General features: G+C 54.5%; 1 protein-coding gene across 1 annotated transcript in view; it reads left to right on the top strand.

Moving 5' to 3' along the window:
• Srcin1 (SRC kinase signaling inhibitor 1) overlaps positions 1-19,354 on the top strand; it is a 59,389-nt gene that overhangs the window by 36,834 nt on the left and 3,201 nt on the right. The window contains exons 4-17 of the mRNA XM_059270719.1: positions 536-731; positions 1,294-1,492; positions 1,923-2,016; positions 2,508-3,370; positions 3,949-4,041; positions 4,287-4,330; positions 4,625-4,815; positions 5,852-6,027; positions 13,845-13,975; positions 14,088-14,235; positions 14,524-14,770; positions 15,360-15,594; positions 17,446-17,600; positions 17,872-18,024. Of these exons, the coding sequence (XP_059126702.1) occupies positions 536-731; positions 1,294-1,492; positions 1,923-2,016; positions 2,508-3,370; positions 3,949-4,041; positions 4,287-4,330; positions 4,625-4,815; positions 5,852-6,027; positions 13,845-13,975; positions 14,088-14,235; positions 14,524-14,770; positions 15,360-15,594; positions 17,446-17,600; positions 17,872-18,024 (2,925 nt within the window). The remainder of the gene's footprint in view (positions 1-535; positions 732-1,293; positions 1,493-1,922; positions 2,017-2,507; positions 3,371-3,948; positions 4,042-4,286; positions 4,331-4,624; positions 4,816-5,851; positions 6,028-13,844; positions 13,976-14,087; positions 14,236-14,523; positions 14,771-15,359; positions 15,595-17,445; positions 17,601-17,871; positions 18,025-19,354) is intronic.

Here is a 19,354-nt window from a genome sequence, read left to right as displayed (position 1 = left end):
CCAGTTACAAAATCTTCTAAGTCAAGAACTCTGGGCATGGACACCTCCCAGTGCTGAAAGCCTGGGGTCTCTCATCCCCAAGCCCTCCCCCCACAACTCCATGAAGAATAAATCCGCCGCTCACACACCCGCCGCTTAATTAATGTCTGGAACTAATGCTCCAATTTGCTCAACAATTCTGCTGCTCACCTCGGTGACAAATTTACGTTGTTGTTGTTGTTCGCTGGAAGCTTAAAATAGCAGGCGTGCCCATGGGTCCAACTCAGATGGCTTCTTGTATGGCTTCCCAGGGTGCCTGAGTCCTTTGCCCGCTGCCTACCCCAGGGTGTCCCAGGGAAGCCAAGGCCTTCGAGAGTTGGGGGATCTTTTCTGCAGCTGCCCAGCAAGTCTGGAACCCAGGAGACCCTCCTCTGAATGTGTGTGTGTGTGTTGCTGGCTGGCCGGAGCTCTGTGGCCCAGATGGAGGTAGTGGCAGAGCAAGGGATGGGGGTGGGGGCTCATGCTTGGTGCCTCTCGCCCTGCCCTGCCCCTGCAGACACGCAGCTCGCGCCATACTCAGGGAGCCCAGCCAGGGCTGGCAGACCAGGCAGCCAAGCTGTCCTACGCCTCGGCTGAGTCGCTGGAGACCATGTCCGAGGCCGAGCTGCCCCTGGGCTTCAGCAGGATGAACCGCTTCCGACAGAGCTTGCCTCTCTCCCGCTCTGCCAGCCAGACCAAGCTGCGCTCACCAGGTACTGCCCAGCCTGCTGGTCTTCAGGCCCCTGCCACAGCTCCTCCCCTCCGGCTCCTCCCGCCCTTTGCTACCTCATCTCCTGCCATCCCCTCCTCTAGCGGCAGTCACCTCCGCGAAGTCCTCGCTGTGTCCTCGGGCGCTCTTTCTTTCTCCTCTACTAGACCTTAGCATACCCTGCTGGCCCTTAATGCTCTCTCAGCCTCCTCTCTATTCGCCCTTTTCTCTTTCTACTAGGCTTTTTCCATCCCCCCTCCTCCGGGCGTTCTCGCCAGCCTCTCCAACTTTCCCGACTTCCCTTCAGTTTCTGCCCCACCAGCTCCTGCCCCCAGCCCCATTTCCGCGTCCCATCTCCAGCTGCCTGGGGTCGGTGGGTGCTTGGAGAGGCGGGCCGCAAACCGGCGGCATGAGGAGCGCGTGGGTGCACTTGCACTCGGGGGCAGCCTCTGGCCTCAGACCTTGCCGCTGTGGGACTGATGCCGCTCCCGAGGGCTCACCGCACTCGCCTGGCGCCAGGCGGGCCGATAGAGGCAGTGACCTTGAGGGCCGCGTCTCCTTCGCAGGGGTCCTGTTCCTGCAGTTTGGGGAGGAGACGCGACGCGTACACATCACGCATGAGGTCAGCAGCCTGGACACGCTGCACGCACTCATCGCGCACATGTTCCCGCAGAAGCTCACCATGGGCATGCTTAAGTCGCCCAACACCGCCATCCTCATCAAAGACGAAGCTCGGAACATCTTCTACGAGCTGGAGGACGTCCGGTGGGCGAGGCCCCAGGGGTTGGGTAGACTTTCCCACACATCTCCTCTAAAGAGTGCTGGACCTCTGGTGGCCCTTCCCTAGATCACTATGCACCCTCTCTTCACCCATTACCTCCTCTCCCGAAGCCCTAGCGCCCCGCCCTTTCTGCTAAATCATCCAGCCCTGCGGGTTCCCACTAGCAGGAAGCTATGGAAGTGGACAGGTGGAGACCCCCCTTCCTCCCTTCCTCTCCCCCCCTCCCCCGTGTACTTGCTTGCTTGCTGGTGGCAGGGATGCCCCTCCCCCCAGGCACCAGGAGTCACTGAGCATTGGGGTTAGGAAAGGGGGAAAGGGTTGGGTGTCAGGGCCTTCTTGTTTGCCTGAAGTAGCTGCTACCAGCTAGGGAGAGGGAGCTCATGGTGACCCTCTGCCCGTCTCTCTACCTGACAGGGATATCCAGGACCGCAGTATTATCAAGATCTATAGGAAGGAGCCACTGTATGCAGCTTTTCCTGGCTCACACCTCACCAACGGGGACCTCCGGGTATGTCTGGGAGCGCCCAGGGCACTGGTGAGATTGGGCAGGTGAAATCTAGGCAGAAGATGGAGCCTGAACAGTTTCGGAGATGGGAACTGAGAGGCTGAGACAGGCTTGTCCTGGTATAGTTGTGAGGTTGTGGGAGGTACCACCCCACTGCTCACCTGTTACCTCCCTCACTGTCCATTCAAGATTTCTCTAAAGGGCTTTTAGAGACTGGAAGGCTTCTCCCCCAGTCACTCCTTTTTCTCTTCTCCTTCCTGGTCCTCATCAAGGATGGGCTGAGGGTTGCTTTTCTGATGTCTTTCCATCTGCCGGTTTACTCCCATGCTGGGAGTACTGATGGGCAAGGGGCCGAGGATGCAGAAGGAGACAGGACAGAGGGGGCTTCCTAGGCCTGATTGGGGGAGAAGGTGAGGTGCTGGCTCCTCAAACAAGGCGAAAGAAGTCCCCTTTGTGACCCGCTCCATGGGCTTTTCGGGCTGTTTCCTGCGCAGAGAGAGATGGTGTACGCGTCGCGGGAGTCGTCGCCCACGCGGCGCCTCAACAACCTGTCGCCCGCATCGCACCTAGCATCCAGCTCGCCACCTCCAGGGCTCCCGTCGGGGTTGCCGTCGGGACTGCCGTCGGGCTCGCCGTCGCGCTCACGCCTCTCCTACGCCGGGGGCCGCCCGCCCTCTTACGCCGGCAGTCCGGTGCACCACGCGGCTGAGCGGCTGGGAGGTGCCCCGGCAAGCCAGGGCGTGAGCCCCAGCCCCAGCGCCATCCTGGAGCGGCGCGACGTGAAGCCGGACGAGGACCTGGCGGGCAAGGCGGGCGGCATGGTGCTGGTGAAGGGCGAGGGCCTCTACGCCGATCCCTACGGGCTTCTGCACGAGGGCCGCCTGAGCCTGGCCGCCGCGGCGGGGGACCCGTTCGCCTACCCGGGCGCGGGCGGCTTGTACAAGCGGGGCTCCGTGCGCTCGCTCAGCACCTACTCGGCCGCCGCGCTGCAGTCCGACCTGGAGGACTCGCTCTACAAGGCCGGCGCCGGCGGCCCGCTCTACGGCGATGGTTACGGCTTCCGCCTGCCGCCTTCGTCCCCGCAGAAGCTGGCCGACGTGTCGGCGCCCTCTGGGGGACCCCCGCCCCCGCACAGCCCCTACTCGGGGCCGCCCAGCCGTGGCTCGCCCGTGCGCCAGTCCTTCCGCAAAGACTCGGGCTCCTCGTCGGTCTTTGCGGAGAGTCCCGGAGGCAAGGCCCGCAGCACCGGGAGCGCCTCGACGGCCGGAGCACCACCTTCTGAGCTCTTCCCTGGACCTGGGGAGCGCTCCCTAGTAGGGTTTGGGCCGCCGGTGCCAGCCAAGGACACAGAGACCAGGTGAGGGGACCTCAAAGAAGGAGGCACTGCGGAGGGGGGCAGGTTCTCTCTGGACTTAGGTCACAGCGGGTGGCCAGAGTGTCTTCGGTGTGGCGGGATGGACACTGGATGGATGGGTGAAGCCTCAAATGATGGCAGTAGAGACCCGAGTTTGTATTTATTCCCCAAGCCTCGGTTTACCGGGAGGGAAAATGGAGTGCTGACTCAGCCGTTTTTGGTGCCTGGGCAGCAGCGAGAGCTGTCCAGCACAGGGCCCCGCTGAAATTCACTGGGGCAGTCTCGGGATGGGGAGGAGTTGGGCTTTTTGTGTTCATGTTTTGTGTTCTTGAGACGGGGTCTTGCTATGCAGCCCAGGCTACTCAAACTCAGCAATCCTTCTGCGTCAGTGTGCCCTGTGGTGAGAGAGGCCGTGGAGAGCTAGGTGTTTGGTCCTTGGCTCTGGGTTCCTGTTCTGTGTGGCCGCCAAGGGAAGACTAGCTGCCCTCTGGCTGCTGCTAATCTTAGGAGTGGGGAGTTGAGTGGGCGGGTGGGGCCACAAACTCACCGGAGCCCTTGCTCAGAGCCACCTTCCTCCCCAGGGAGCGCATGGAGGCCATGGAAAAGCAGATTGCAAGCCTCACGGGGCTGGTGCAGAGTGCCCTGCTGCGAGGCTCAGAGCCTGAGACCCCAAGGTGAGAGCCCTCTCTCCCAACACCACCATCAGGGCCTGGGCCTGAGGCAGGGATGAGGGCAGTGAGCCCCATTAGAAGCCCTGGACTCAGTTCTGCCTGTGTGTACTGTGTGACTCTGAGTGATCCCCTTTTCTGCGGCTCTATCCTAAGATCAGGGAGCTCGGGTGACATTTAAGGCCCCTCAGCTTTGATGGTCTGAGGCCAGCCCAAGCTCCCGTGACCACTTTCTTTTCTTTCTGTCACAGTGAGAAGATTGAAGGCTCCAATGGAGCAGCCACCCCTTCAGCACGTGAGTGACCCTTCTCTTCCTCTCAGAGTCTTAGGATTAGTTGGCTAATCCTTAAACTGGGCTACTAGCTCCACCCGTAGCTACGTCATGGGGCTTTCCACAGAAAAATGAGTAGCCAGCCATCTTACTTAGCCCAGGCACTTGACTCGTGCTAGGACTTGCCACCACTTGGGGTGGACAGTCATAACCACGTGCCTCTCTGCCTGGGTGTGGGGCCAGGAATAGGGAGGATGGCTCCTTCCCCTCACCTTTAGCTCCACTTCCCTTATCGCTCATCCTTCTGGTCCCTCTCAGCAGCGTGTGGATCGGGTAGTCGGAGCAGCGGGGCTACTCCGGTGTCGGGCCCTCCCCCGCCCTCGGCCAGCAGCACCCCTGCAGGGCAGCCCACCGCTGTCAGCCGGCTGCAGATGCAGATGCACTTGCGTGGCCTACAGAACAGTGCTAGCGACCTGCGCGGCCAGCTTCAGCAATTGCGCAAGCTCCAGGTACCGACCCCCACCCCACCCCACCCCACCCCACCTGCTGGCTATAACTCCTCTCCCCCAGCTCTGCCCCCACCTTTCCCCACCATCCCTCATTGTTAAGTGGTCTTTCTTCGGGCCTTTTCTTCTCTTCCCTTTCCAGTTTCCACTTCCTCATTAAATCTTGGTCCACTCACTGAGCCTCGACCCTTCACTGACCCTCAGTCCCCTTCTCCCTCCCTGAGCCCACCCCTTCCCCCATGCATCATCCCTTGAGACTGTCCCAACTCCTTCAGGCTCCACATCGGTATTCCCAAAGTCCCCTCAGCTCCTCCTTCCTGAGCCTGTAGTGGCTGTCCTGCCCTGCCTGGCAGATGGTCCCACCTGTCAGGAGCCTGGCATCACTGCGCCGCCTCCTCAAGAGGGGCTCAGGGCTTGTCAGGTGAGGATAATGAGCAGAGACAGGCTGAGAGGGGGAGGCAGAGAGCTGCCATCTGGGCCCCGGGTAAGATCTCGCCCACCCACGTCCTTTGGGCTCAGATCTGGACCTTCATCTTGCAGTCCCAGCCACAGCGGCAGACCCTACCAACCACAGAGTTTGAGTCCTTCACCCCAGGCCCTGTCTCCACTCAGGGCTACTTGAGGCCATAGCGACACAGTCACACTGTCCTCAGGGTCCTACCTAGTGCCACCCGTTGGCCACACCAATTCTCATCCCATTCTCCTGCCCCTATACTCCAGAATATAATCTTGGTATCCGCTCCCGGCTGTCCCACCCTTTGCTGCTGCGCGCCGCCGAAGCCACAGCCATGCTGCTATAACTTGAGCGAAACCCATAATAACTTTGCCCTCTCCGTGAGCCCTATCATCCTCGGTCCGGATCTCCTGCTGGGTTCTCCCCAACTCAGCCCTTGACCCCTGTGTCTATCTTGCCACGTCTTCGCGGAGTTTTGCTTGCACGGGGCAGCCCTCTGCCAGCCCTTCCCAAGCAACATGCGTCCTCCTCCCGCCCGGTCCACGCGTGCATCCTTGCCCACGAGGGCATCCTTGCGCCCCGCAGCTCCAGAACCAGGAGTCGGTACGCACGTTGCTGAAGCGCACCGAGGCGGAGCTGAGCATGCGCGTGTCGGAGGCGGCGCGGCGGCAGGAGGACCCGCTGCAGCGGCAGCGCACCCTGGTGGAGGAGGAGCGGTTGCGTTACCTCAATGACGAGGAGCTCATTACTCAGCAGCTCAAGTGAGGCTGGGCCCCCGCGCGCGCGGATGGGGTTGGGGGGGGGGGGGTGACCCAGCCTGATTTGCATGGGAGGCGCAGCTCGTTTACTTGGGAATCATAGATGACGTTGGTCTGTTCTGAAGTCTGATTTCACCCTCCACTGTGGCCTGATTTCTCCGTGACCCACAAACCTTTGGCCATCTGGCATAATTCCTGATTTCTTTTTTTTCTGGCTTGGTGCCTGCCTCTGCCATGGTGTTGCTTCCTGTGGCCTGCAGCCTACTCTCATGAAGCCAGCTGTCTATTTCCCCTCTGACCTCTGCCTGCTTTCCTTATGACCTAAGACCTATGCAACTTCACCCCTGGGTTGAGCAAGAAGGTGGCGAGTCAGAGGTGTCGTCACCTGTCCAGGTGGCTGCTGACCCTTTGCCGCCCTGATCCTTGAGACCAAGAGTCAAGGAAAACCCGCCCCGCTTCTCAGCACAGTGCAGCTGGGCTCTAGCAGTCCTGAAGGAGGAGGGACAGAGAACAACCCACTCTGAGTGCTTAGACACAGAAGGGTTAACAGAAGACAGTCTGATCCAGATTTAGCAAATGGCTGTCTGGCCGCAATTCCATTGTCTGGCACCTGGGAAGGGAGATGCTGCTGTTTTTCCTGCGTCCATTCAGGAAGCAGCGCCGCCGCAGCCATCCACCGCCATCCACCGCAGCTTTTTCTCCTGAGTTACTTGGGCTGAGGCAAAGGCCCCACCCCTCCTTGTGGTCCCTTTTAGTGACACAGTGCAGTAGGGGATCCAGAGACAGCTCTGGATCAAGGGGCTATGTGATCAAGGTAGCTGCTGCCCCTCTCTATGCCTCAGCGTCCTCATCAGTACTGAGATTTTTTTTTTTTTGGCAGTTCTTTCCGAAGCAGTTGAGGGCTTGGATTGCACTAAGGGGCTTGAGACCAGGGAGCCAAGAGAGCCGTTAGACAGTGCTATCCTACTAAGTCATATTTGGAGACCTCACCAGGGGCTCCGTGAGGTCGTCACAGGTCAGCCTGGGGGCCCATGCAAACCTGGTATGCGTCTTGGCAATGTTTAAGGCAAGGAGTCCTGGAGTCCTGGAGTCCTGTGACACCATGCCGCTGAGATGCAGTAATTGAAATAAGCCAGCAGCAGCAACCCCAGCCCTCCATCATGTCCAGGTGGGGTGACTTAGTGACAGCCACAGGCAGACCTCTAAGCAGCTGCTGCCATGCTCTCGTCCAGGGACTCTGGTTCCCCGCTTCCCTATCCCTTCCTGTCTCTTTCCATTCTGCATAGAGGAGCTGGGCCAGGGTTTTCAAAAGGAGTTAGACCGAGACATTAAAGGGAAATTAAGAGAACCATCAAAGCACGGAGGCAAAAGAGATAAAAGGACTGATGTATGCCCTGGTCTTCGTGAGTGTCTGGTTCCTGAATTCCTAGGGGCCTTAGTTCTCTAGGAGCATTGCGAGTCCCCATCCTCTGCCTTATCACACCCATTACTCAGACTGCTCACTGTAGAGAACTCAGGAGATGCCAATCTCCAGCCTGGCACTTGGCTCTTTTGACTGAGGCAGGGATTGGGCCTTATGATGGTTCTGGTCTGGCCTTCAGAACCATGCCCTGCCTCCTGCCCTAGCCGCCCCACAGTAGCCCTGCAGCCCCTACGTGCTCGCCTGTGCTCTCTTTCGCGCTGTCCGGCTCTCTCCCTCTCTTTCTCTTTCTCTCATGTCCATTTTCCTTTGTTCTTTCCTCTTTTCTGACATCCTGCTGGCAGCTGAGGCTGGGTTTTGGTTTTGTTCCTGCTGGGCTCACTCACCTGTCTGTCTAGCCAAAGGCTTGGGCTCTCTCTGGATATTGTTCCGCTGACTGAAGCCTGTTGACTCCCGAGTCTGTCTGCTGACCCATCGCTGGCTGTGGGAAAGGGCTGGTTTTCCCCATGTGGTAGAGCGAGGGCTAGGTGGGACAGCGGGTAGGTGACATCATTTAGTTTGGAAGTGAGACACATGGGAGCCAGTGGCTGAAGTTCCACATGAGTAGATACTGCTACGCCACAGAACAGTTGTGTGACCTTGAACTAGTTCATTTCAGAGCCTCTGCCACCCCCCTTTTTGAAAGCCAAACCTCAGTTAGGATTCCTTATTTATTTAAGGCAGCTGCTGCAACAAAAAACTCCCAAATCGTTTAATGGCTCTAAAGTCAAAGACATTAGACTGGGTGTGGTGGTGTAAGCCTGTAATCCTAGCACTGGGGAGGTAGAGGCAAAGCCATCATCAGCCCTAGGTCATCCCCGGCTGCGTATCTTCAGCCAGCCTGGGATATATTGAGATCCCAGCTCAAAAACTTAAAGGGGACAGAGCTGACTGTGGGGTTAAGAGCACTTACTGCTCTTGTAGTGAAAAAAGACCCAGATTCAGTTCCCAGCACCCACATGGTGGCTCACAACCATCTGTAACTCCAGTTTCAGAGATTCTGATGTATACTTCTGGCCTCTGTGGGCACCAGGCCTGCACACAGTACTCATACATGCAGGCAAAATACTTACACACCTAAAGCTCAATAAATACATCTTTCTTTAAAAAAAAAAAAAAAAAAAGGGCTGGAGAGATGGCTCAGAGGTTAAGAGCACTGGCTGCTCTCCCAAAGGTCCTGAGTTCAATTCCCAGCAACCACATGGTGGCTCACAACCATCTGTAATGAGATCTGGTGCCCTCTTCTGGCCTGTAGGCAGACATGCAGGCAGAACAGTGTATACATAAATAAATAAACTTTAAAAAAAAAAAAAAGATAGAGAGATCTTTCTTAGAAAATGCTAGATGGGTTAGCAAATTTCTCTCCCATATGCAGCCAGTCAGGGATCCAGGCTGATAGAGTTTCTGCCATGTTCAGCCTGTGCCTTCCAAAATCACCCAGCAGATCATGGTCTTCATAACCAACCAGAAAGGGAAAGACTGTAGAGGGAGCTTGCATAGGAGGTGTTTATGGACTAGATCTGGGAACAGCGTGTGTCCTTTCCATCCCCATTTCACTAGATAGGCCACAGTCGAATGCCCACTTCTAATTGCAAGGAAAGCTGGGAAATGTAGTTTAGTTTTTGAACCACTGTTTGCCCATGTGCTAACTGGAAGTAATGTTCTACCTCCAGGACCTGTTTTAAGGTTAAAATGAGGAAATGGATGTATAGGACTGATGTGGCACCTGATGAACAGGAAGTGTTTAATGCAAAGTAGTTCTTTAACCAGTGGTGCTGAATCTCGGGATTTTGCCCTTGGCTCTGCCCTGGTCGGGTCTTTTCACCTGCTGGTTGGATAGTGATATCTAAGGCATGCTGATGAGCTGGGCTGATGACACTGAACTTTGAGAGAGAGAGAAAGAGCAGACACATCAGATGGTAGAACAGATTCAAGTCATTTGCACCTGCCCTGTTGAGTTGAAATCCAGCAGGTGGGACTTGCCAGAACTGTATATAAAGTCCTGCATGTGGGTAAGGAATGCCACTGACCCAAGTCCAGGACTGAGATGACTTACCTACCCACAGCAGCTCTTTCTCACTTCATCTGACAATTAAAAAAATATTTAATTTATAAAAATTATTTAAAAAAATCTATAACATCTGTGTCTGTGTGTGGGTATATGCATGCGTGTCCTGGCTCCCACAGAGGCCAGAGGTGTCAGAACCCACTGGTGTGGGTGCTGGGAATCCAGCTTAGGTCCTCTGCAAGAGCACTGTGTGCTCAAAACCGCAGAGCCATCTCTCCAGCCCCTTTCCACAATTATTGACCGTGTATCTGCTCCAAACCAGGCACCGAGCTGGGTGCTTTCCAGACATGAAGCTGGAAGAGTGCCGCGGGCCGCAGGAATGTATCATAAGACTCTGCTGCATGCCGGGCGGTGGTGGCGCACGCCTTTAATCCCAGCACTCGGGAGGCAGAGCCAGGCGGATCTCTGTGAGTTCGAGGCCAGCCTGGGCTACCAAGTGAGTTCCAGGAAAGGCGCAAAGCTACACAGAGAAACCCTGTCTCGAAAAACCAAAAAAAAAAGAAAAAAAAGAAAAAAGAAAAAAGAAAAAAAAAAGAAAAAAAGAAAAAAGAACTCCGCTGTTTATGGCAAAGTCACTACCTGAAGGGATTAAGGAATTCCTTCAGAGGAAGCCAAATTCCAAGGAGCATTTGGTGTTATTTGGCTTGTTATATATCAGCTGTCTTCTGTTATGAAAATCATGTGTGCCTTCATAGTTTTCCCAATTGACTTTTCCCTAAGAAGGGCTAACAGTGTGGACTGATCACTCTTTGGAAACATACATTCCAGGTATTTGGAGAACAGCCTCAAGAAAGGCTTCCCCTGGAATCAGATATCTCCCTTAGCCACTTTCAAGGACTAACGGAAATAACAGTCCAGACCACCACATGCTACTCTCCTGATTTAAGGAAAATTTCATAAGGAGACACCGCCTAGGTCAGGTGTAATAAGTAATATTAAGTAATAGCTTTGCACAATTTAGCTCAGACCCTCCTTTCTTACAGCCTTACTGACTTTATAGACCTCTAACTCCTTATGTAACCACTTCTAGAAATATTTAGATAATTTTCTGCGCTGACAGCTGTGTACAGCCAGAACCCCACCAGTTCAAGCCTCCCTGTAATTATCGCCATTGGCGGCATCTGGCCAGGTCCATCCCCAGACGGAGGAGAGTACCTTATCAGAGATACCTCTGCACTCTCTAAGAACAGACTACCTGTTTGAGAAGGCCTGGCAGATGTGCCAATTAAGCTTAACTTTCTCCTTTCCAAAGTCTTATCTCTAAGACTTAGAGGGTGCTTTAGACCAACCCTTAGCAATTAACTCAGAACTAAAGGGTTACAGCTTGCAGATACATCTAGCTGTGATGGAAGTTGCCTGGCCTAGTTGCCTAGCGACGAAGCACACTTTCCAGAAACAGCTGGAGCAGAGATAACTTGGAGAGATAAGGGTCAAAGGGATAAAAAGGCAGTTTTATTTCCAGAGAAGAGGTATAGAACTTAGAAGTATGAGGAGACAGAGAGGAAGAGAGGAATGGAGAACTTGAGGACGGAGAACTAAGAGGGATAAGGAGGATTTTGTCCAGAGAGAACATGTGGATGAGATGGAAGATGAGGAAGAGCCAGATGGGGAAGTGCTAGCAGGGTAAGAACAAGATGAGAAGGACCTAGATGAAGCAGAATTAAGACGAGAGCATTAAGATGGAACCTAGAGGGAGCAGTAGATAAATGTAGAGAGAAATCAGGCAAGAACGGAGCTGTGTAGGTAGGATTTTATCCCAGAGAAATAAAGAAGACAGACAAAGAGCTTGGTGTACTTAGATTCATTTCCCGAAAATAATTCTCACCATTCGTAGTTTTCTCTCCTGAGCCCCTGGCAAGTATAATATTAAGGCTGGTCCTTCTAATATTATACAAGAGAAGACATTGTTCTTGCCTGCTTTGAGCTAGTGGTGCAGAAAGTTCACAAGCCAGCAAAGAGGAGCCTCGGGTTTGGGAGGCAGAAGACTCCCAACCCTGAGTGAGGAGACGGGAAGGGCTTCTTTTTGAGACCCGAGATGAAATTAACATGGCAGTTAGCGTGTGCGTGCAGGTAAATACTCGAGACTGAGTATTCTATGGTGTTCTAAAGGGCTAGAGAGAGCAGCGCTTGTAAGGACTTCCGGGAACTTCTGAATGATCTAAGCAGAAGCAAGGAGGGAAGGTAGTGATGGAGAGAGAGAGAGAGAGAGAGAGAGAGAGAGAGAGAGAGAGAGAGAGAGAGAGAGACACGCAAGAGTCATCTCCAGGGACCACTGGCTGCTTTAGTCCTCATAGTAGCCACGAGGGAGACACTCGTAGCAGACCCATTTCTTTTCTTATTATTTTATTTTTTTCTTTTTAGACTGGGTATAGTGGTACTTTCCATTCAGGAGGATCACATGAGTCTACACAGTGAGTTCCAGGCCAGCCAGGAACTTAGAACTTTTGATACCCTGTTTAAAAAATTACATGTATTTATTTATTGAGTGTGTATACGTGAGTGCCACAGTGTGCGTGTGGGTCCTGGGGATGGAAGTCAGGTCTTCAGGCTTGGCAGCAGGTGTGCCCCCTTGCTGAGCCAGCTCACCAGCCCCGGCACACTCCTCTTGAGTGAGAAGATTGAGGCCCTGAGAGCCCAGGGACATTAGGTGATTGTGCAAGAGCTTTCTGCTGGGACAACAGAGAAGGGAAAAGACTCAGAGCTCACCGACTGTAGAGCTAAGTTTGGGGGTTAGCCTCAGGATGGTGGCTCCACTTAGGGTTTCATTTTTATTTATCTATTATATATAGATTGTGCTCGTGTGGTATACACATGTGGCTGTGAGTGCACATATGTCTGTGGGTGCACACGTGAGTGTGAGAGGTTGATATCATGTCTTTTACTTTCCATTTTTTTAAAAGATCTATATATTTTATTCTATGTGTATGTTTGCTTACATGTATGTGCACCATGTGCATGCCTGGTGTTCAGGGAGGTCCGAAGAGGGTGTTGGATCCCCTGCAACTGGAGTTAGGATTCTGAACCACCATATGGGTGCTAGGAACGGAACCCAGGTCCTCTGCAAAAGCAACAAGTGTTCATTAACTGCTAAAACATCTCTCCAACCTCTCTACCCTAATTTTGGAGGCACTGGAACTGGCCAGTGAGCCCCCAGGATTGGTCTGTCTCTGCCCCCTTTTGGATGGGTGTTGGGCGTCTGAACTCAGCTTCTCATGCTTGCAGCAGGCACTGTTCCCACTGAGCCAGCCTTGGCCTCCCTCCCACCCACACATTAAGAAATTAACACATCCGGGCGGCGGTGGCGCACGCCTTTAATCCCAGCACTTGGGAGGCAGAGGCAGGTGGATCTCTGTGAATTCGAGGCCAGCCTGGTTTACAGAGTGAGTTCCAGGACAGGCTCCAAAGCTACACAGAGAAACCCTGTCTCGAAAAAACCAAAAAAAAAAAAAAAAAAAAAAAAAAAAAAGAAAGAAAGAAAAGAAAGAAAGAAATTAACACAGAGAGTAAAGACTTGGTTTGCTTTTGTTGGGTTTTTGGTTTGTTTGTTTGTTTTGAGACAGCTGTAGCCCAGGCTGGCCTTAAACTTGGGATCCTGTTCCCCCAGCCTTCCAAGTGCTAGGATGACACATTTGTGCTGCTGTGCTCGGCTCCTGATTTACATTTTAGGAAGATATGAGATCATAATGTTTACGATAAACCAGCTGAAAACCTGAGGCGGTTTTGGCCTCAAGGTGAAGGGCTCTGTGGCAGGATCATTTGAGAAAAGATGATGGGCATGACTGTGCCCTCAGACATACACAGCCACCTCTAGGATTCTGTAAGACTCTGTGTGGCCTCCATGTTCTCGCTGCTTCTGTGGAAGAGTTAGAGTCTGAGATTGCACATTATAGGGAAAGAGGTGCAAGCTGATGTTCCCATAGATTAGGGCTTGTGGGGAGGCCTGGGTACCTCTTAAGGAACTGTGTGAAAATTCCATCTTTGAGGTCTAGCCTTTCTGGTTTCCCTTGGGTTTGTAGCCTGGTGGATGGCTTTTGACTCTGTAAATTTTTTTTAATGTTATGTTTTGTTTGAGTGTGTGTGGGGGTCTTACTATGTAGCCCAGTCTGGCCTCAAACTTTCAACAATCCTCCTGCCTCAGGCTTCTAAGTGCTAGGATTACAGGAGTACGCCATTACACCTGGCTATAGCTTTTAATTTTGATCTGATTGGTGGCATAATTTCTTTCCAGCTGCTCAATTTCAGGGGGCTAGGCTGGGGCCAGAGGGGCTGAGAAGGGTCTCTCTGTGCCTGCAGTGACCTGGAGAAGTCAGTGGAGAAGATCCAGAGGGATGTGGCCCACAACCACCGGCTGGTGCCCGGTCCTGAGTTGGAGGAGAAGGCGCTGGTGCTGAAGCAGCTTGGGGAGACGCTAACAGAGCTCAAGGGTGAGCCTGCCCCGGCAAGGGTGACCCTGAGGGGGTCCCCGCTGTGCTCCCCTGCAGCGTGCCGACTCCCCGGTGCTCCCTCCCAGCCAGCTGACTCCTCCTGCCCTCTCAGCCCATTTCCCAGGCCTGCAGAGTAAGATGCGGGTGGTGCTGCGTGTGGAGGTGGAAGCAGTGAAGTTCCTGAAGGAGGAGCCTCAGCGCCTCGATGGGCTTCTCAAGCGCTGCCGGGGGGTCACGGACACGCTGGCGCAGATCCGCAGGTCATTCTCTCCCTTGTCTGTAGTTTCCCATGGCGTTGCACACCGGGCCCGGACCCATAGGAACACCTGACCCCTTATCCTTACCCCGCGGAGGTCCCTCTGTGCCAGCGAGATCTCTTCTTCAACTTGGACCTGTGACCCCTGCATGCAAATGCCTCGGCCCTCCCTCACACCCCACCTTAGGCTCCCCCCTCTCTCCTGTAAGATCACAGAGCCCCCCTCACATCTGCAGGTTCCGCTCCAGAGGCTACCATTCTCACTTGCTGTTCCTAACTCTCCCAACCCTAGGCAAGTGGATGAGGGTGTGTGGCCACCCCCCAATAATCTCCTGAGCCAGTCTCCCAAGAAGGTGGCAGCTGAAACAGACTTCAGCAAAGGCTTGGACTTCGAAATACCACCCCCGAGTCCTCCACTGAACCTCCACGAGCTGAGTGGGCCTGCTGAAGGAGCCCCTCTTACCCCAAAGAGCAGTAACCCCACCAAAGGCCTGGATGCTCCCGGGAAGAGAAGCGTGGACAAAGCTGTGTCTGTTGAGGTGATGGGCCAGGGCAGGGCACAAGCTAGGCTCACAGTTCTTGCTGCCACCTGGAATGGCAGGTACCGAAGGAACACATGGGCCCTTTAGGAGGAGGATCAGAGAAGTCTGATAGAAAGTATACTATGCCGGGCGGTGGTAGTGCATGCCTTTAATCCCAGCACTCGGGAGGCAGAGCCAGGTGGATCTCTGTGAGTTCGAGGCCAGCCTGGGCTACCAAGTGAGTTCCAGGAAAGGCGCAAAGCTACACAGAGAAACCCTGTCTCAAAAAACAAAAAAAAAAAAAAAAAAAAAAAAAGAAAGAAAGAAAGTATATATAAAATGATAAATAAAGCAATATGGTGCTTGTATAAACACAGACTGGGTAGTCAATGAAACAGAATGGAACATCCAGGAATAAACCTAATAATGTTGTATTTAATGAAAGTGGTCTCTCTAAGCTACAGGGACAGTGTGTAGCACCCAGTAGGAGGGGCTAAATTCCATGAAATTCTCTTCTTAGTGCATGTGGCTGGGGAAGGGGCTGATTGCCAGAGCTCAGGGTGTCACAGGCAGGAGTCCTGACCCCAGCTCTGCTTCCTCTCTCAAGGCTGCAGAGAGAGACTGGGAAGAGAAGCGGGCAGCCCTGACCCAGTACAGTGCCAAGGACATCAACCGGCTGCTGGAGGAGACACAGGCTGAACTGCTCAAGGCCATCCCTGACCTGGACTGTGCCAGCAAGGCCCACCCGGGACCCACCCCCACCCCAGACCACAAGCCCCCCAAGGCACCCCATGGTCAGAAGGCAGCCCCCCGGACAGAGCCCAGTGGGAGAAGAGGTTCAGGTATGGGGATTTAAGGTCCCATCCTCAGAGCGTGGCTTATAGGGGAGGCACTAGGAGTGAGCATCATGGTAGCCGGGCTGCTGGAGAAATGGGGTGCTAGCCTTTAGCCATCACGGGAGGGACCGGGACACAGAAGGACAGGGTAAGCTCTTGTCCATCAGTTTTCTCCCCACTATTTCTGGAAGGCTCGTGCAAGGGATACATCCAAGGAGAATGATCCTTGCCTACCCTGCCTGAGAGACAGAGACAGACAGAGAGACAGAGAGACAGAGGGAGACAGAGGAAAGAGGCAGTCTGCTCTGAGCAGTGCAGTGCTTACCAGTATGACAGGGCCCTGACCAGAATGTCATCCCAAGCCTGCAGGATGGTGGGGAGGTAACATCTGATCAACAGGTACGGCCATCATTAGTTCGTGCGTTCCTTCCGGCAACACTGACTGTGGAAGGTGCTTCAGAGAGCTCAGAACTTATATTTTTATGTGTGTGGATGTTTTGCCTGTATGTATGTCTGTGCATCATGTGTGTGCCTGGTGCCTGAGGAGGCCCGAGAGTGTTGAATCCCCTAGAACTGGAGTTACAGATGGCTGTGATCCGCCACAGGGGTGCTGGGTGGAGTCAAACCTGGATCTGGGAGAGCAGCCAGTGCTTTTAATTACTGAGCCATCTCTCCAGCCCCAGAATTTTTTTTTTATTTAAAAGATTTTTAATTATCTTTGTGTGTGTGTGTGTGTGTGTGTGTGTGTGTGTGTGTGTGTGTGTGTGTGAATGAAAGTGCATACATGTCAGGGGACCACTTGTGGGAATTAATTTTCTCCTTCTGATAGGGGATCAAATTCAGGTCATCGGGTTTGTGCAGCAGGCACCTTTAACCTCTGAGCTGTCTCTCCAGGCTGTGCTTAGCATGTAACGGTGGGACAGGCTGTGACATTTGTCCGGCACCTACTACATGATACCTTCTGGGGGTCAGTCCTGATGACTTTGCAGCAGCTGAAGAAGGCAGACAGTCTTTCCCTCCTCACAAAGAGGACAGACTCCAAGTGGTTACGTAATCTGTCCCAGGCCACATTTAATGTGTCCCTAGAACAAAGGGGCTTAAGTGTGGCTCCTGAGCTTGGCTGGAGCTGTGCAGTTCTAGAAGGGAGGAGAGTGCTTTCCAGTGGAGCCTTAGGAGCAAGCAGGCACTTCCCAGCTGTGAGTGCACCTTCCAGGGGGCAGAGTGGCAAATGCCAGGGAGGTGCCACTTGGCCAGAGCAGGGTTCACACTGGGCCTTAATGCAGAGCAAGGCTGAGAGGTGGCGGAAGGTGCTGGACTAGGAACTAGGACTATTTGGGTTGGTGGAAAGCCACGGGAGAATCAAAGGCGAGGGTGTTATAGTTTGAGTGACCTTTTAGTAGGTTGCCATGGAAACCGGGCTGGAGGAAGGGGGATGGTGAGTGGGACCAGGCTCTTCAGAGAAAGGCTGAAAGGCTGTAACTCTGAATCTGGTGGGGCCGTGGAACAGCTGTGGCCATGAGACAGATCAGAGCGGCACTAAGTCCCAGGCTTGAGTGTGGCCATGAACCTCAGGGGACGTTAGGATGCCCATGTTGGGTCAGCAGCTCAGGGCAGGGGGCCTGTCAGGTGCTGCAGTCTTCCTGGCTCCCAGACAGCACTGAGCAGCTGAGTGCTGTTGGAGAAAGTGGGGCTGAGTGAGCCGGGGGGGGGGGGGGGGGGGGCAGGCCTGGGAAGAGGGAAAGAGAGGGGTCCTGCTTCCTCTTCCTCTTCCCTGACCTCTTAGTCATTCTTGGAGGAGCAAGTACTCGGGGATACTGTTGTGGTGGGTCCCTGACTCCAGATCCCCACTGCTTACAGATGAGCTCACGGTGCCCCGATACCGCACAGAGAAGCCCTCCAAGTCACCCCCGCCACCCCCGCCCCGCCGGAGTTTCCCTTCCTCCCACGGCCTGACCACCACTCGTACTGGAGAGGTGGTGGTCACCAGCAAGAAAGATTCGGCCTTCATTAAGGTACACTTCTAATTGGTGGGGTTCAGGGGTGCTTTAAGCTCAAGATGACCTCTCAGAGGATGGGAGTCAGCCGGTGCAACCCAACTTGACTTCTAGCTTGGAATTAGGGCTGTGTGTTGTTCTAATCCCGCAGCAAGCTCTGGCAGGGTCAGGGGTGGGTCTTCCTGGCAGGGAACCGGTGGAGCTATGGTTGGTGGGCCCGGGGTGGGGGGTGAGTCCCTGATGGAGGGAGGGAAGGACTTAGGCTTGATAAGACCCCCGGGCTTCACAGAAGGCCGAGTCTGAGGAGCTGGAGGTCCAGAAGCCCCAGGTGAAGCTACGCCGGGCTGTGTCTGAGGTGGCCCGCCCTGCCTCCACACCACCCATCATGGCCTCTGCCATCAAGGATGAAGATGATGAGGAGCGCATCATCGCTGAGCTGGAGGTGGGTCAGGCATGACTGAACAAGGCCGCAGCCAGGCCAAGTTCCCTGCCAAGCCTTCCTCAGGGCTGGGCAGCAGGCCCTGGGCAGGCAGCAGAGTGCTAGCCCTAGGACCTATTCTTCTAAGCTTCCATTTCTTCTCCACTGTGAAATGGAAGGAGAGCCTAAAGTTCCTCCTGGAAGGTTTGAGTTTTCATTATAATCTCTCAGCTCCTCCACGGACCCAAAGACCCACTATAGTCTGAAAGCCCCAGACCTGCGTATTCTGAGCTTACTGAGACGCTACCCAAGCAATCCTGAGGACAGCTCATGCTCCAAAACCCTCGTGCCTCAGTATTCTGGGACTAGACTCCTGGAGACCCTCATGCTAAAGGGCCTAGCATTATTACAAGACACAGCTTATAGGGAGGAGAGACTCGAGAGACTGCCCAGTGGGTCAGTGACCATGGAGAGGTGCCAAGGGTGACACTGGGGCCCATGCCATCCTGGGCCACTCTCCACAGGTGCCTAGGTACTCAGCCAGCACCTGGGTCCTCACTGGAGCCCCGTCCTCCAAACCTGCCCCTGCCTTCTGCTCCCCAGGTGTTTGAAAGAAGTTCAGTATCTTCCCTTCCCCCTACGCCCCGTCGCCAGCCGATCCCCACCTTGCTGTCCCCCCAGGACCTGGGGTCCCCTGGGGGCTCAGCTCTGGGCTCCCCATGGAAGGTAACAGGCCTCCCGGGCCTCCCTGCACCTCTCACGGCTCTCTCTGCCTGTTCCTCCACAGCTTCCTTTTCCGCCCCTCTCACGCTAACCCGCTAACACGCCATCCACGCCAGCCCCTCTGCCACTGCCCCAGCTTCACGCCTGTGGACTCAGTCTCCTGCACATGCCAAGGGCAGCGCACAACTGCACAACTTGTCCCTTCCTGAGGCTTCCTGGGGGGGGTCTTCCTTGGAGACTGCAGCTTGGGTGTCTGGTGTGACCCTTAAGTTCACTTCCAGACCTGATTCTATCTGGCTCTTGGATGTTTTGTTCCCATGTACAGCCTGAGTTTAGGCTGGGTCCAAAGCCTGTGAGTTGTCTTGGGCCGAGATTGGAATTTGGATCTTGTTCGGGAAATGGCTTAGAGTCCAGCTCGATCCGACCTTGTCCTGAGACCTTGCCTGGTCCTTCCCTTATGCCCTGCTCTGCTGCTCTTGCCAGGAAGGGGCTCTGCTTCTCTCACTGAAATCTGTGCCTTGCACTGGGGTGCTCAGGACAGACCAGGGGGATGGCTTCCCTAAGCCTCTCCCTGCCCCATGGCCATTCCTGCCGCCTTGGTCAGGGAGCTTGGAATGACAGAAGCCCGTGG

The sequence above is a fragment of the Peromyscus eremicus genome, chromosome 8a, assembly GCF_949786415.1.
Source record: "Peromyscus eremicus chromosome 8a, PerEre_H2_v1, whole genome shotgun sequence".
Taxonomy (NCBI): domain Eukaryota; kingdom Metazoa; phylum Chordata; class Mammalia; order Rodentia; family Cricetidae; genus Peromyscus; species Peromyscus eremicus.
Note: the sequence above shows the minus strand (reverse complement) of the source record. Positions and strands in the feature narration are given on the sequence as shown.